At 36.5% G+C, this 17357-nt stretch overlaps 1 protein-coding gene across 3 annotated transcripts in view; it reads left to right on the top strand.

Annotated features, from left to right (window-relative positions):
• The window catches only part of LOC102006622 (chromosome unknown open reading frame, human C8orf34), a gene marked incomplete in the record, with an annotated part of 371108 nt that overhangs the window by 281375 nt on the left and 72376 nt on the right, over positions 1-17357 (top strand). For all 3 annotated transcript variants that reach the window (XM_013518173.1, XM_013518172.1, XM_013518171.1), the window contains 2 exon segments: positions 4899-4984; positions 12153-12229. In XM_013518173.1, the coding sequence (XP_013373627.1) occupies positions 4899-4984; positions 12153-12229 (163 nt within the window).

Here is a 17357-nt window from a genome sequence, read left to right as displayed (position 1 = left end):
CAGTGATAAAAACTGCATGGTACTGGTACAAAAAAAGATGTGTGGATTGGTGAAACAGAATAGCAGATGAAGAAACAACCTCAAGCACATTCAACTATTTGATCATTGACAAAGGTCCCAAAAACATACATTGGAGAGAAGATGACCTTTTTAATAGATTGTGTTCATAGAACTGACTATCCACAAGCAGGAGGTTAAACTTAGACCCATATCTTCACCATGCCCTAAACTAAATCAAAATGGGTCAAAGAACTAAATGTTAAAACAGAAATACTTAATCTTCTGGAATATAAAATAGGTAAAACTTTTGAAGTCATAGCATAGGCAAGGACTTTCTGAAGAAAACCCTGGTTGTACAGGAAGTATTACTAAAGAACCAATAAACAGGATCATGCTGAATTAAATACTTCTGCCCAGCAAAAGCAACAACCAACAGAGAACTAATATGCAGAATATATAAAGAACTCAAAAAAGTAGACTCCTCAAAATTAAAGAAAGACCCAGTTATCACAGAAGAAGTACAAATGCCCAATAAATACATGAGAAAATGCTCTACATCACTTGCTGTTAGAGAAATGCAAATTAAAATGATACTGAGATTCCATTTTACCCCAGAAAGAGTGGCCACCATCAAGAAATGAGATAATAATAAATGCTGACAAAGCTGCAGGGGATGAAGGAAACTGGTTAAAATTATTATTCTTCTCTCCAAAAAGATCACAAACATTGAAAACTCTTAACTGCATTAATTATGAGTTGTGATTTCCCTAAGCCTGTCCATGAATCTATGAAGACTACTCATGTTCAGATTTCTTACATGAAAAGATTTAAAACATGACGGTAATATGATTGGATTTTTGCTTTGAACATTCTGGCAACCCTATGGAAAATGGAGGCAAGTTTCTGAGTGTCAATATCTGTGAAGGAAACACACAGAAATCCAAGCAAATCAAGAAAAGTGGTAATACCATAGTAATAGTATATTGCATAGTACACCAAAAGTTTAAAGATCTTATGTGCAAGTCTCTTTAGGAAGTATAATTAGCAAGACTGGGATGAATTAGCTATGCAAAGTGAGAGATGAAGTGATAGTAAAGATGAGTTTGCTTTTGGACACATATCCAGTATCTTCTAGTGCATCCAAGTGAGCAGTACTGCAAGAGGTTGAGTACACCAACCTAAGAGTTTTATATGTGGTTAAAACTATCAGGGTCCATGAAATATTTCAAGGAGATGGTGAAGAGTTAGAAAAGGCAGGCTGAGGGAAAAAATGAGGGAAAAAATAATATTTAAGAGTCTCTAGAGAAATAGAAGCCTTTAAAGGAAAACTGAGGGAAAAAATAATATTTAAGAGTCTCTAGAGAAATAGAAGCCTTTAAAGAAAACTGAGAAGAGATATATTAACAGGATAAGTCAGATATTCAGGACAGGTAGGGGCCACACAGAATATGCAGTGACAGCCTCAAAAATGAGTGTTCACACAAGGTCAGGTAAAAGTGAGGTTGGCACAGTTTCCTTTCCATATGGCGGTGAGGGGCTCTGGCAGTCTTGGTGTAAGCAGTTTTCCCAGAGTAGCTGAGGCACAAAGCAAATTAAACCAGGTTGAGGAGGGCAGAAAAATTGTGGAAGTGAAGGTATTAAATAAAGAATATTTTAGGAGTTTGGCTCAATGAAGACAGTGGAAGAAAAGGCAAGAGCTAGATGCTTTGGCTAATTTTGGGAGCAATGTGAACATATGTGTGTGTTTCTGTTCAAGGCTGCAAGAGAAGTGAGCTTGTGCTGTGGGCAATGATACTGGGGTTAAACAGTGAATAGCAGAGGTGGGCAACATACGTGGCGGTCTTACATGGACATGACGTACTGGGACACAGATTGCCAAACCAATGGGTATAAGTCTTATATGCGGCACATGGGCTTTCCCTCCCTGAGTTGGAAAATCAGTGAATGCAGGTCAGGTTGAGAATAATTATGGGAATAGTCTTCCAAGTGGCTTAAGAGAGGTGATATTTTTGAAAGGTCCTTCACAAAACAATCCAAGAAAGACTACCAAGAAACCCGCTTTTGAAGTTGGAACCCACTGCTTGCATTCACCAGTTTCAGTATCTTCAACACTATTGAGTTGGTCACATGGACCAAATGGTGGCTAATGTGAGACTGAGGTTTGGTTAAGCAGGAATGGTAGGAGGACAGAGGGCAAGGGGGCTGAGGACACAGCATGTTCCAGACAGCGAGGACAGAAAGGGAACCAGGAGGAGCCAGGTGTGTAAGAAAGTGAGATTGTGAACAAGCACAAAAATAAGTTTGTTTTCAGAAAACATTGGATTTATACATTTATACATTTCTGACCTGGAGTCATTCTGAGCTGTCTGTCCTGGGGAACATGAAGCAGAGGCAAGACTCCAGGTTGAGGAAGTCAAGGGATTTTGAGGTCAGCAAATAGGTATGTATGAACACCAAGACACTGAGCATCAGAGGATAACTTGGGCAGAAGGAGAAAACGGAGCCATAGCAGTCTGTACAGGCAGAGGGAAGAAGGATAATATACATAATCCTGCATCATCTGTGTTTGAGAGGCAGCTTCCCTTGCAGATGTGGTACTGTAATACCTTTTTCCTTCTTCTTTTTAGTATTGGGTATTGGGCCTATGGCCGTGTTCAAGCTTAGCATGTGCTGTGCCATTGAGCTATGACACAGGCCCTGTGATATACTTGGAGGAGGAAATAATTTCTGTAATATACTTGGAGGAGGAAACAGTGTCAACATGAAAAGAACAGCAGGAAGCACCTTGTATAGCAGTTAAAAATAAGCAGATTTGTTAAATATAACAGAGCACCTTTAGACAGTAGAGAGAAAAGGTTTGGGAATATGAGTAAAAGTCTTGTGGCAAAAAAAAAAAAAAAAAAAAAAAATTCCAAAAAAACCGCTTACCTTCTTCAAGGCGATGTTTCCCGGACTTGCCCAGAAGCCCTTGTTTGCACAGCTCCCATTAACCTCTTGCAGAAGCAGTGCTGTGTGGGCTGCAGCTCCGGAAACATTGGCGGTGCACTCAGATGGAGTGTTTTGCAACGGAACTGGTGCCAAGCCATGGTAAACACAGCTCTCCAGGTACCTGGAGGACAGTGTGGGCAAAAAGGAGCCAGCTGCAAGGGCGCCCAACTGGCAGAATTTTTGTTCATGACCATTTTTCATGACCATTTGTCTTTCAACTCGGCCACATTGAGAGCTTTGTGAAATTATAATCTCCTCGCATCTCTACAACACTTATTAGTACATGATAGATAAATATTTTCTCCTATTGATGCTTGTAGTGAGCAAAAAAAAAATCCACATAGTTTTAAATGCCTCTCTTCTACTTTTGTTGAGAATTTATTTTTTCTTTTAAGTTTTTAACCTAATGTTAAATACTCAAATGTGTTGGTGTTGCTGTGGATTTTTAATGGTAGCTATTGCTTCCACCTTTCAATAAATCATGTACCTAGGTACCTTTTTTCTTTAATAATATTGATAGAATTGTCACAAGCTGAGAGAGCTCAAAAAGACTATTTGAAATTGTTGATTATTGCAATTGTTTTCCTAATTACTGGGAGGGATTCAAATGTAAAAATAGTAGGGAAGATTTAAAAATATGTATCTAATTAACTTAAAGGTGATTTTTTTTGTAAAAGTAAAAATTTTAAAAATTATTTGTTATAAAATACATATGTATCTAATCAAAATAGATTACAGTTATCAGGAAATTCCCTTTCAGAATTCTATAATTACTTTATAGAATAGTAAATATAGTACTATATATACAAAGTAACATGTAGTACAAATACATATAGAAATGTAAGAATTTAATATTATAAAATATTATGAGTACAATTTTCCATATTTATAATTACGCAAAAGGGAAAGAGAAAAATATATCTATTTGCTTAAATTTGCAAAAGAGAAAAGTAAATTTCTATGCCATCCCACTTTGTATATAAAAGCAAAGTTATGAAATGGCTGTGAAGTATAACATTTGATTGTTGGATCGTTATGAATTACTTGTATTTTTAAGAAATTTTAATGTTTTATGTCATACATTTACTATTACTTTCCTGTAAGGGTGCTTGCCATTATCACCTCAGTATAAGAAAAAAGTAAGGAAGCTCTTAGAAACTCTGATTGCTATACTGTCCTTCTATACGAGTGGGGCTACATTTACTTAGAGCAGAATTCCAAAATGTGTTGTCTGCTTTCCTTTTATAGTGTGGTTTCAGAGTGTAACATAAACCAGAGTTGTATTGGATATTGCTCGTCCACTTTTCTCACTACACAGATGAAGATATAGATGCTCAGAAATACATTGTATGTAAGGACCTGTACGATCTTCCTCTCTTGAGGAAAACCCAGGGCTGAAGAGAGCCTCAGGCAGCCACACATATCAGGACCCGTTGCTGTCCCTGCTGTCTGCAACCCTTCAGCGTCAGAGTGGTTGATTTGGAGAACAGTGTTTGATAAATGTTTGTGTAATCATGAAAATCATCTCATGTTTCTTGGCCTCAGGACTTAGTTTAGCACACTGTATTGGACTCTTTTTTTTTCCCCCTCCACTCAATCTCCCTTCGTAGTTTGAATGAAAACATTTGCTTTAGCTGTTTCTTCAGTTAGGTAGAGAAGTAAAACAGATTCAACCTAACCCAGTCTTGCCATGTATATATACAAAGAAAGAAGACAACTATTACATAAAGCTTAGAGAGTAAAAACCCTATAGTAGGATGGCTTAGTAGACTTTTTATTTATTTCTACTTTGAAGAAACATGTCCAATTAAAGTGTTTGAAAGTTCATGGTCTTATTCCCCCTAATGTGTAGCACATATTTCATAATTTGACATTATTAGAAATTTCTATAACTGTTTTTAATTATTTAGGCTTCAAGGAGACAACCTGGCAGAGAGGACAGAAGAGACATTACACATACTTCATTCTCCAGATGAAATCATTCCAGATTCATTGGGTAAGTTTTAAACCCAACAATATTTATTACAGTTTTAGCAGCACTTGATGATTTGAATACGTGTGAAATTACACTGAACATTTTCTCTTGCACCAGATCACTGTAGCTGGTCATGAGCTCACTACCACCACATGCCTTTGGACTGTGTGCTGGGAGGTTAAGGATAGAGAAGAGAAGGAAGCAGAAAGTGTGGGTGCTGAGGACTAGCAACTGTATGTTGACTACTGCCAAAATTCTGTCACTAATTCCAACTTGTTTTCAGAACTTTACTTTTCCTGTTTACTCTACAGCACATGAAACTCATTATCTGCCCCCTGACATTTGAATAACTCCAACTTCCATTCTCAGATCACTGATCCATTCTATAGTCTTAAGGAGATGGATCCGTACCGTGCTTGAGAATACCATATACCTTCTCTTTCAGCCTTGCATTAAGTTGACGCTGAATTATGGTCAATACCACTTCAGAATCTCCTACGTCAGCCTCTTGACTTTTCCTGATGGTGCCTGGACTATACTTTTCTCATCTTTCACCATCTAGTGTGATAACCTCCTTTCCCCCTCTTTGCACTGTCCCAGTTCACTTTTTCTTCACTATTTTTCCAAAGATAAAGTTCTTTAGTATATACTCATTTTGTATAGAATGAAAGTCAAGCTCCATAACTTATTGTATTAATGTCAGAGCACTTCAAAATGTTTCCTGAATAAGTAAATAGTTGCAGGTAATGCAACTCTAGGGACATCTAAGATACATCACTTCTTCATCAGTCAGTGTTCAATACCTCTGTTCAGTACCTCTAATCAGATAGAAGTGAAACTACAGGAAAATATTTTTCCTAAACCTGGATAGGGAAGGACATCCTAAACAAGACACAAAAATTCTTAACCATAAGGGATATAATGAAACAATATTGCACTATACAGTTGAAAGAGCTTGAAAAGAGGGTTTTGAATGTTTTCATTATAAAGAAATGGTACATGAGGAAGTAGATATGCCCAATGTGAGGTTAAAATGACAAAATATATACACACATTGAACTACCCTATGGCAACTTACTAAGATATAGAATTTTTATGTTTGATAAGTTAAAATTTAATTTAAAAATTGTCTATTTTTATAAAAGAAAAGTAAAAACAACTATAAAAAATTCAGAACTCTTGCACATCAAGAGAAAAGACAAAAATGGGAAGATATAAGAAATTAATATTCAAAATATCAAGAGCCTACAATCTAACAAAGATCAACAAATCCATAGAAAAATAAATGAAAAGCATACATAGATATTTAACAGAATAGAGAATAATAAGGTACAATAAACATGATGGTGAGAAATTGTTTTGTAACCATTTGTTTGACATTAATGAGGAAAGCTGGCAAGAATACCTGATAGTGAAGGCACAGATGAAAGAAAACTCATATAGTACAGAGAGGATATCAATAATTCTGGAAAAGTTTTCCATTACCTTAAAATCTTGAGCATTTATGAGGTGTGATCAAAACAGATGGTGAATATTAGGATAAAAAAATTATCACCGTAAAAGACATATTGACATTATTTTACCTAAAAATACTGCCTTTTGCTTTCATCATACTTATCCCATTGTTCTTGCTGCTTTCTGAACCACCTCTAGAAGTTCACTTTTATGAGTATCTTTATAAGATGTGATTAAAAATATAGTGAATGCTGTTTACAGTGTCACCTAATGGAAATTCAGGCCCATAAAACATTACAGTGTGTCCTCATTCACCTTATTCATTCGATCTGGGACTGAGGGAACTGTGGCTGTTCTTCAAAGTCAAAATGACCATGTGTCTTGGTTACTTTTCTCTCGTTGCTGGGACAAAATATCTGATGCCCAAAATTAAGGAAGGAAAGGTTTATTTTGCTTATAGTTTGTGGAGGTTTCAATCCGTACTTGGCAGATTATCAGGCAGAGTGGCACATTGCAGAGGGCTGCATCTCAGGGTGGCAGCACACAGCTAAGCAACAACCACACACCAGGGCAGAATGGGGGAGGAATGCCCCAAGCACCCTTTTCCTCTCCCTTACATATGCAAACTATCCACCCCAGGGCGGGTGTAGCTCTCACACCCACAATCATTCAACTCTAATAGCCTGCCCCATGGTCGCATGAGGCTTTGGAGGGGACACACAGACATAAACCATAACACCATGAGAGGTAAAAGTGGTGAATCAATTGAAGACGTCAGAGAAGCTGAGACAGTGCAACTAAAGACATTGAGGGCTTCCAAAACTGCTCAGAAAGTGTTAAGGACTGTAGAATAAGTATATTCAAAGTGAGAGGAAAATAGTCATAGGGTGATTAATTCATTCTTGTAATCATTAAATGGTTAAGTTTTATTTTCATAATGTCTATAGCCCCTGACTAGCTTGTTAAATAAGTATTTTAGCATTAGATTTGCACTGTATTGGGAAGGGTCTATTTAACTTAGTAACTTTCAATATGTAAACTTTCAAATATTCTAACAGCACTTCACAGTTGTCTATTTCTGCTAATTTCAATGGAAATCACCATGTTATAGATATCATCAATTATTGTGCCAACAACTAACAAGAATTTAATCCCAACAAGTACAGAACAGAATGTAAACCATAAAAGATTACTAATACCTTCTGTTTGCAAATGCTCATTTTTATTAAAAAAATTCTCTGTGTGTTCAGTAAATTCTATCAAAAAAGTGTCATAGAAAATTTCACTAAGTATATTTTGAAACCGCTTATTAGAATACTTATCATAGAGTATTTGCAGTATTCATTGAATAAATGAATACACAAAATTGCAAAGAAGTGTGTGAATTAATAAAAACATACATGAATAATTGAGCAGAATGACAAAGCCTCTTTAAAACCGTTAGCTATGGTACTTACCAAGAAAAGTTGTGTCTTAGTTAAGTTTTCATTGCCAGGACAAAATATCCAACACCCAGAAGTTAAAGGAGGAAAAGTTTACTTTAATTCAGTTTGTGGAGGTTTCAGTCCATAACTCCAAGACAGGATGGCATGTTAGAGGAGAAAGATTTCATGATGTGGCAGGGAGGAAACAACAAGACTCCCTTCTGTCCTCTTTTATTCCATCTAGACTTCAAGGCTACTTGTTGGTCCTGCCCACAACTCAAGATGGGTCTTCTCTCTTCAGTAAGTCCATTATCCACATCCATTGCTTCACTAAACCTGTCTAACTGGACTAATTTCGCACCCATGACCCAGTCACTCTTAAAAGCTCTACCTCTGGGCACATGAGTCTTTGTCAGGGGCATCTAGATGGAAGCCATAACATTCTGCTTCTGGTCTCCAAGACTCATGAACATCCCTTTATGCAAAATGCTTTTAGTCTACCTCTAAGAGGTCGCTGAAGTCCAAACAGTTTCAGTATTGCAGAAAAGTCTAAATCCAAATTCTCCTCTGAGGTTTAAGGCAAATTCTAAGATGTGAGCCCCTATTAAAGGAAAATGTTAAATGCTTCCCACACACAATGGCACAAGAGAAACGCTCCTATTCCAAAAGGTACAAAAAGAGGGCTAGAAAGGAATGGGAGCAAAGCAAGACCAAAATCCAGCAGGGAAAACATTAAATTCTGGATTTCCATATCCAGCACCAGGGGCAATCTGTGGCAAAATGTGAGCTCTAAAGAGGTGGGCAGGAGGCCCCTCCCTCAAAGCATTTCCAGTGGTTGAAGCCCTCGTGGCCCTTCTCAGGCTAGCTTTGCTAACTCCTTGTGACATACCTCTGAAAATCCACATTCCTGGCTTCTCCAACCTTTTGGGTTCTCCACAGGACCTTTGGCTTCACACACTGCCCTCTCGGGATCACACTGCCGGGACTCCTGGGCCATCTTCTGAAATCTCGGTGGAAGCCTTTCTCACCCCACAGCTCTTATATTCTGCATTTTCCTAAAACCAGTACTATGTGGATGATGTCAAGACCTGCTGGCAGGTGGAGCAGCAGCCAGGCTTCCCCCTTTTAGCTGTGGGTAGTGAGTACCTGGATTGCTAAGCTTGATGAATGCAAGTAACAAATTCCTTAGCCCACCGCCATCTTGGAATGTGGTACCCTGGGGCTCTCTTCTCAAATCAAAGTCTTTCACCTTTGCAATTTAGAGGCTGAAAAGAGTAGAGTCTTGCTGGTTCTTGTGATGCCCTGAGGCCATTTTTTTCTGTTGTACTGTTCCGAAGTATTCAGCTAACCTCTTCAGCAACCAAGTTCTCCTCTACTCTTTCTTTGCAGTGACAACTTTACAAGAGTTTCTTTTCTGGTCAAACTCAAAAGTTTTCAAATCATTCTGTTTGTCCATTTGCTCTTCATTCTCAAGACACAGCTGACTAAAAGCCCCCGGCAGTAGCCATGCCACTGCCTCAACAGTAGACTTGCTTGAAATATCTTCCACCAGATCGATTAATCTGTTGCTCTTAGTCTCAGTTTCCTGTGATGTCTCTGGACATGGGTAAAATGTAGACAAATTTTCCATCAGAGTATAATACACATGGTGTGGAGTCCAGCTGCCAATATGGTCTTCCAACACAGTTTTCAACTGAAGCCTGTTAAACCTGGTCCTTGTTACCCTCATTTCTAACATCATTCTGGTTTTCCATGCTCTGACCAGACTCTCCCATCAAGCTCAGCTTGCAGAATTCTGTGCTACTTCTCCAGCTGGCATCACCAAACCTTTCCAACGCCTCCCAAAAGCCAGTTGCAGTGGTATGTGAACCACATTATCAGTTAGTAACCCAGCAATGACTCCACTTCTGGGACCAAAATCTGTCTTGGTTACTTTCTTGTTACTGGGACAAAATGTAAAACACCCACAAGTTAATGGATGAAAGGTTCATTTTAGTTCACAGTTTACAGAAGATTCAGTTTATAGTCAGCTGGCTTGAAGGTAGGGTAGGGTGGTAGAGGAGAAACTTCACAGCCTATCTGGCAAGGAAGAGCATGACTTCCTTCTTCTTCCCCTTTTTTTTTCCATGCAGGCTATAGGGCTACTGATTCGTACCTCCCACACCCAAAGTAGGTTTACTCCCTTTTCATTAAATCCATCATCCACACCAATGCTAAACCAATCAGTGGAATAATTCAGTATCACCCACACCCATGATCCAGTCATTCTCCAAAGGCCAACTTACCATGTTTCCTAAAAGTAAGACCTATCTAGAAAATAAATGTTGGTTGTTACCATGGTGACAGTCCATGTCATGTGGAAGATTATGCCTCACTATTCTCTTTCTTGGTGGCTAATCTGTAATAGCAGGTAAGGCAAGGTGTTTGGGTTAGCATTTTGATCTCTAGTTTGCAAGGCTGACTCATTTTCTTTTTGGGACTTATTTTCAAGGAAACATGCTGTGAGTGCATGAAGCTGTGGGGAAACATGTAGATATAAGCCATACCATAAATCAACTTGTTAACACACTTATAGTATTTTTTAAGTTTTAAAAATCACCAGGTTTACAAGTGTGTGGGTTTTCCTGTTCTAAACATAAATTATTTTGTAATGCAGAATAGAACATTTTAGTATTATCTATCTGTTAAATCAATATGCTACTCAAGAATTTCAACATATAAAACAGCAAACAATACTGAGTGGATTCTAAAGTTCCAATAGCATTTACTCTCAGCTCTGTATAATATGTCTCTGAGAATAGAAATTAAGTATAATTTACCTCTTAATTTGAAATCTATTGTCACCCTTAGAACTTTGTTTTAGTAGATAAGGATTCAATAATTCTTTGCAAATGGATTACTATGTTTCAACTTGGAGAATTCTCATTATGTATCCAGACTTTATCAAAAATTTACTTCTTTTAAGTGTCTTTATGATGTTTGGAAAGATAGTAGATAAAAATTTAAGTTTATCTACAATTTGAGAATGTATGTTTTTCCCAAAGTCAGTTTTATAGTAGACAGTATTTTGTGTTCTAAAATAAAATCTACATTTACTATATCTAGATGAGCTGTATTCTCTGAGATTTTGCAACTTTTCTACTTGAACATAAAATTCTGAATCCTCTGTGATAAAACAAGCTGTGGTTTTTCAAAAGCTATGATTATGGATTTATGCCAAATTTCCCATTGTCTCCCTATTCCTTGGTGGCCATTAAGAACTAGAAGGATTTAATGCTCTAATTTTCTTCCCAGAGTACACATTTCATAGAAAAGAAAAATCTGTCTCCATTTGCACATGAATCTAAGTGAAACTCTTCGTTATAATTTCATATGGACCTCCAAATAGTAATAAATAAATCAATTTTACAATATACTAGTTTAAAAATACCCTTCTCTAGCCTCTTCTGCTACTTGGCACCAAAATATATCAAAACGTTGTGGGATTCTGGTTGTCTCTAGGTTATGAAATGCTTTCTTTAGACTTCCGTATGTTTAAAGTTCTCTTTAAAACTACTATTTAATAAAATATTAAATTAAAAAAGGAAAACATAAAATACCTTTCTTTAAATTGACATTTTATTTCAATAGAAGTAGTTAAAATTCAACTAACAGTTGATAGTATTTGGTATGGATTATTTACAGATACTCCATATATCTATCCTGCAGACTTCTTTATAGTTATAGAAATCCATAGTTCTATAAGTAATTGAATTCAACAGACATATGGAAAGGGTCATCCTCACCTCCCATAACTGAAAATCACCACTCACTCCTCACCCTTCATATAAGGTAAATAATCACAACTCCTTTTTTGATACATTAAAATGGAAAACCTGTCGCCATTTATTAATAGGCATTCTTCTCTGAACTCTACTTGCAATTTTTATCTTATTTAAAAGAGAAAACACGAAATGATAGTTAAGTTGTTTAGCCTTGAAAAAGTAGACAATTGATGGGTGAATCAATAATCTAATGAATTTACAGAAAGTAGAGATGTTGGGACTTGGACTGTAGCTCATGGTAGAGCACTTAACTTAGCATGTGTGAGGCCCTTCAATTTTTATCACTGTAAAGAAAAATAAAATAGTTATCAGCTTCACTAATTGTCTTTAAGCTAAATAAATATCATTGTGCACTCTAATTCAAAACACATGGCTTTTCAACCATCGGTTCAGTCACTTTAATATCTTCACCAACATGTTTATGGGTCACAGAATTAATAAGCAATAATGAAGTTATATTTTGTTCTCTTTTGAAAATTGAAATAGATTCTTTACCTGGAACTGAAGAAGCACTGATGGAAGAGGTTGGAGATTGTGAGAAAGCATCTAAATTACCAGCACCTGTAAGCATACTCATTTATGTATTCTTTAATTTCTAAAATAATGTATAGTATTAATGTGAAAATCTAGAAGGAAGAGAAAGCAACATTCTTTAAATTAAAGGATATTTTTAATATTCCTATAGCATTCTCTATATATTTATAGACTGTTTGCATCAGTAGTAACCCACTATATTACAAATATATCATAAGTCTGTTTTAAGCTCTGTCTGCAATTGCAGAAGACTTGATTGAGATAGGAAAGTTAAGTTCTGGTATGATTAGCAGCATACATGTGCATAAAAGGTTATTAGTATTTTAAACCTCTCATATATGTATGTGTGTGTATATATATATATATATATATATATATATATATATATATATATATATAATGGCAAACTGCTGCTTGGGTAACCTAGGTCACTGAGATTGCTCCATATGCATTTTCAATTTCTTCTTTAAAGGCCGGTAGTGTAATGGGTTTTCTGTGATGTACAGCATCCCCTGGGGTCCACCATCTGAGGGTAACACCATCTGTTGAGAAAACATCCTACTATTTTTCTTTTTCTCAAAGTGTGTGTACAGTTTTTGCAGACTTTGTATATATTATATATGTTTTGCTAATCCTAAAAATTTACATAGTACTTACATATACTCTTTTCTTTCAGTTATGAAGTCTATTAGATTTATGATTTTAATGAAATTCAAAGTTGAAAGAATCAATACAGAAAAACTGAAAGCTTTATATAAATTCTAAATGCAACACCTATTATAGATTCTGAGTCCTCTAAAATGTATGCGAATGCAATCTTGCATTATCTTAAGTATAATATGTAAATTGTACTCACGTAGTACTTCAGTATTCTCTGTGTTAGCATGCCTGGGCTGCCGTAAGAAAGTCAATGGTAAACAACAGAAATACATTTCTCACAATGCTGGAGGCAGATGCAGTGGCAAGGTTGATTTCTTTAGAGACCTCTTTCCTGGCCTTGCAGGTGGCTGTCTTGTCCCTGAGCCTCCACAGCTCCTCCATTTCTAAGTGCCTGTCTCTTAATCTCTTTATGATCGGTAATACAACCTCTGTTATCACCAGCGGTACTGGATTTGTGCCCACTTAACAATCTCATTTCACTTATTAGCTTTTTAAAGACCCTATCTTCAAACATTCTGAAACACTGGGGCTAGGACTTCAACACACGAGTTTTAGTTAAACGGACTTCAGGTCACACCACTCTGTGATGAAGATATGTTATTTGAAACATCATTTGGATTGCAGACTTTTGTTAAGGGCTGCCTGTTTTCCATTGGTCTTCATGGTGAAGTTAATTCTAAAGCTTACTGATGAAATTAGTGTGTCTCTCCTCCTCTGTCACTTTCCAATTGTAGCTGCCCTTTATTTTTGTTTATCGTACCCGACGGCTCTGCTATGCTATATAATTTACTTATTTGTCGTATATATTGCCTGTCTCCTTTAACTGTAATATAAGGTCTAGGAGGGCAAGAATTTGTGTCCATTGTTTTTCACTTAGAAGTATATCCTTAGAAGTGTACCTACACTAGGACTCCCACTGTACATATCTGTTGAATGAATGATATAACTTAGCAATAATTCCTTACCACAAAATGAAAAATTTTATATTTTTCCTTATTATACAGTGATGGAATCTTAGAAATAGATGGGGCCATGGTGATCATGTACTTTAGCATCTCCCTCCCTTACTTTAGAATTCCAAGTTGCTGTTGCATTTCATGTAGAGTAAGGAGATCTGTTTCATAGGGAAGAAAACAGCTCAAAGAAGCTCAGTGACTAGACCAAAGTCTCCAAGCTAAAGGAGCAATGAGATCAGAAATTGACCACTGATCCATTTTCTTTCTGCTGCATAACTTGAATATTTCTTGTGTGGATTTCTTTATTTCTCCTTTTAAGAAGCAGTTTGCTTTCACTTGGTAGAGATTTTCTTCTTTTCTTCACAGCTGCTTGTAACCATTGGTCCTAGTCCTGCTCTTGAAGTGATAGTTTAATCCTCTTTCATTTAACTGATCTTCAAATGTTAGGAGCTGTCAGCATGTCCCATTTGAGACTTAAGTTTTCCAGTCAGTACCCAATCCATTCCTTAAACCCGTTTCTTTTAATATATTCTTGTCTGCCAAGCCCCATGTAAAATATGAGTTATGAAACAGCCAAATCCACAGTTCCAAATAATGTTCCCACATCAGAGAGTACAATGGAGTACGTGCCTGAGACAGATACTATTTTTGGATTATAACCTAGGGTTACATTAACTTTTTGGAAGAAACCTTCTGGCATTTATAAACTTCACTATGTGCCCATAATCTCTTGGTGATAAATGCACTTTGTCATTCAGACTGTCATGACTTGTCACTCACCACATTTTGCAAAGGTTTGTTTTATCAGCTGTGAATTCCACCAAAGTTCATATTTCTTCCTCATGCCTAAAAGATACTATTAGAAGTGTTTTCTCATTATTTACTCAAATCAAGGTACTTCCTGCCCATAGTGTTCAGCTTGTTTAAAAATACCTGATAATCCAAAGGGGGAAGAGGGTGAGTTTCACTTGAGCAAAATTCTGTGAATGATTTCAAACTGACTCTCAGAGATTTTGCTTTCTGTTCCCACTGCTCTCTTAATGCTTTCCCACTGCAAATTTTTTTTTTTTTTAACCTTGGTTTTCTTCCCGGTACCGGGAATCGAACTCACGACCTCGTGCTTGCCAGGCAAGCGCTGTGCCGCTGAGCTAAATCCCCAGCCCCCTGCAAAATTTTTTGTAGGTCAGTTTTGTTTGTTTTCACATCATTTTTTAAAGTTTGAATTGTTGAAAATTCTGCAGTTCCACTTAATGTCAAATTACTCATTTAAATCTCTTGGGCAATAAGTGGTTAAAAATAACATAGATAAATAAATCTTTTCACACCCCCAAACATGGGTGTTTGTAGATGTTAGATGCTTTTATTATGAAGAAAACATGGATTTTCACAAATTAACTATTTTAAAATAATGAAATTTTAGATTCCATAAATATTCTTCAAAACATTTCTGTAATAATGTGGTGATAGTATGTTTAGTAAATCAAAAGGAAAAAAATGTCACTTTAGGTAGTAATGGGGAATTGAAGCAAAAGAGAATTTTTATTACAGTAATAAAATATTTCAAAGCAAATTTTTAGTCATGTTGGCAAAAATATAACCATGCCACCAATATTGGAAATGATTTAAGGAAGTTTCAACACATGCTGTCTCTATTTGCTGACATTCCCTATTGGGTATTGTGCATTAATATGTGGGTAACAGATGCTTGGAAACTATTTTCCCTTTTGGTTTAATCTGCTCTTGGAAGATTTGTTAAATATTTTGTGACTATTGCAGTGAGGTAGAGGTGATGTTTGGATTTAGATTTTTACCCTTTCCCAAATAAACAAGTCATTCTATAATTTCCCTCTCCTCCTCCTTTGTTTATATTCTGTTTTCTCTTAGCACACATACAAACCGTGCAGATTAAAACTGAATTTGTCAGGGAAATTTATTTATTAAAAATAAAGCAATAAAAATAAAATACTGAGAAAAAATACCAAGCAGTAGGTATTGATCATGACTGCTTAGTCTCATAACAATGACCATTACTTTATATTGATGACTGATGGAGAGTCACTATAATGAATCTTTGAATTTCACAATTCCTAAGGGTTTCTTAATCTTAAAAATTCAATTTCATTTTATTTTTCTTTCAATTTCATTGTAAAGGTGTTAAGTAAACATCAACATAAAAGAAAGATGAAAAGATAATTAGGAAAAGCATTTGGCATTCAAATCTTAATGACTTTTTTCTTTTTTCCTTTGTAAGTTATGTATCTATTCTTTGGTCAGTACTGACCAATTTTTTGATACTGGCTCCCATAAGATTTTCAGTATCAGGTCATCCTTCCTTACTAAACTTATAAGAAAAATTATGAGAAGGAGCCTGTAGGGAAAGTTTCCTAAAATTTCCAGAAGTTAATAAGCTTCATTTTCCCTCAAATGAATTTTACGTATTTGGGGAAATATGTAAAATTAGCTAGAATGATGATAGTTGTAATAATATCACCTATTTGCATACCACATTTAAATAAACCAATTTACATACTTTAATATCGGCAGTCTCTAAATCTTTGCAGTTCTATGACTTATGACTTTATCTTGACAAACCTACTGTGACATAAGTAGTACTTAGTTTCTGATAAGCATACTGAGGTTCTAAAGATCTTGTTCACATAGAGAGGCCAAGACACAATTCCTACTTCCTAGGCCCCAAATGCTCTTTCACTGCACTTGTCAGGATCCATAAAATTATCCCTCCTTTAGGTATTAAGCCATTGTTAAAAAGCCCATGCACTATGACAGGGATAAGAAATAAGCCATAACCAGGAGCCAGTATCAAAGATAGAATTACTCTCTCAATTAAGAAGATAGTTAAAGCAAATTTGAAGGACAGAATCACAAGAAGTAAATTTTATGGGTGGACAGGACTGGTACATTACTTAGAGTTTAGTCTTGCTTGGGTGCTTCACTTTGGGGAGGTCTGAGGAAATAGGCCAGCACGACAAAAAGTGATCCTGAATTTGGAAATGTACTGAGGAGAAAAGCAGAAAAGAATATGATACCTGTCTAATATGTTTCCTGTGTCAAACTTGGTACTGAAAGTTAAACACTCCAGTGATTCTACAATTATCTTGATAAAATATTGTCTTGCTTCCTTTCTTATTGCTGGGACACAATACCCAATACTCACAGTTTAAAGGAGGAAAGGTTTATTTTAGCTCACGGTTTGTAGAGGTTTCAGTCCACAGTTGGCTGGCCCCAAGGCTGGGCTGCACAGCAGAGGGCCCTGGCAGAGGAGGGAGTTACAGCATGGCGGCAGGAAGCAGAGAGAGTGATCAAGGGAGGGAGGGAGATACACTGTTCCAACCAACATCCCCAGTGATCCACCTCCACCCAGCAGGCTTCACCCCCAGTATCATGTTTAGCTAATCCACTGATGAGTATCAACGCCCCGCACAGGCTCTGTTTATCTTCCCAGAGCCCCACCTGTGAGTTCATGAGGCTTTGGGGGACATCTAGATAGCAACCATAATAAGTATCTACTTAGCTAGATGGG

Source organism: Chinchilla lanigera, unplaced genomic scaffold (assembly GCF_000276665.1).
Source record: "Chinchilla lanigera isolate Chin_1 unplaced genomic scaffold, ChiLan1.0 scaffold00043, whole genome shotgun sequence".
Classification (NCBI taxonomy): domain Eukaryota; kingdom Metazoa; phylum Chordata; class Mammalia; order Rodentia; family Chinchillidae; genus Chinchilla; species Chinchilla lanigera.
The sequence above is the reverse complement of the archived record's forward strand: the minus strand, read 5'-3'. Positions and strand labels throughout refer to the sequence as shown.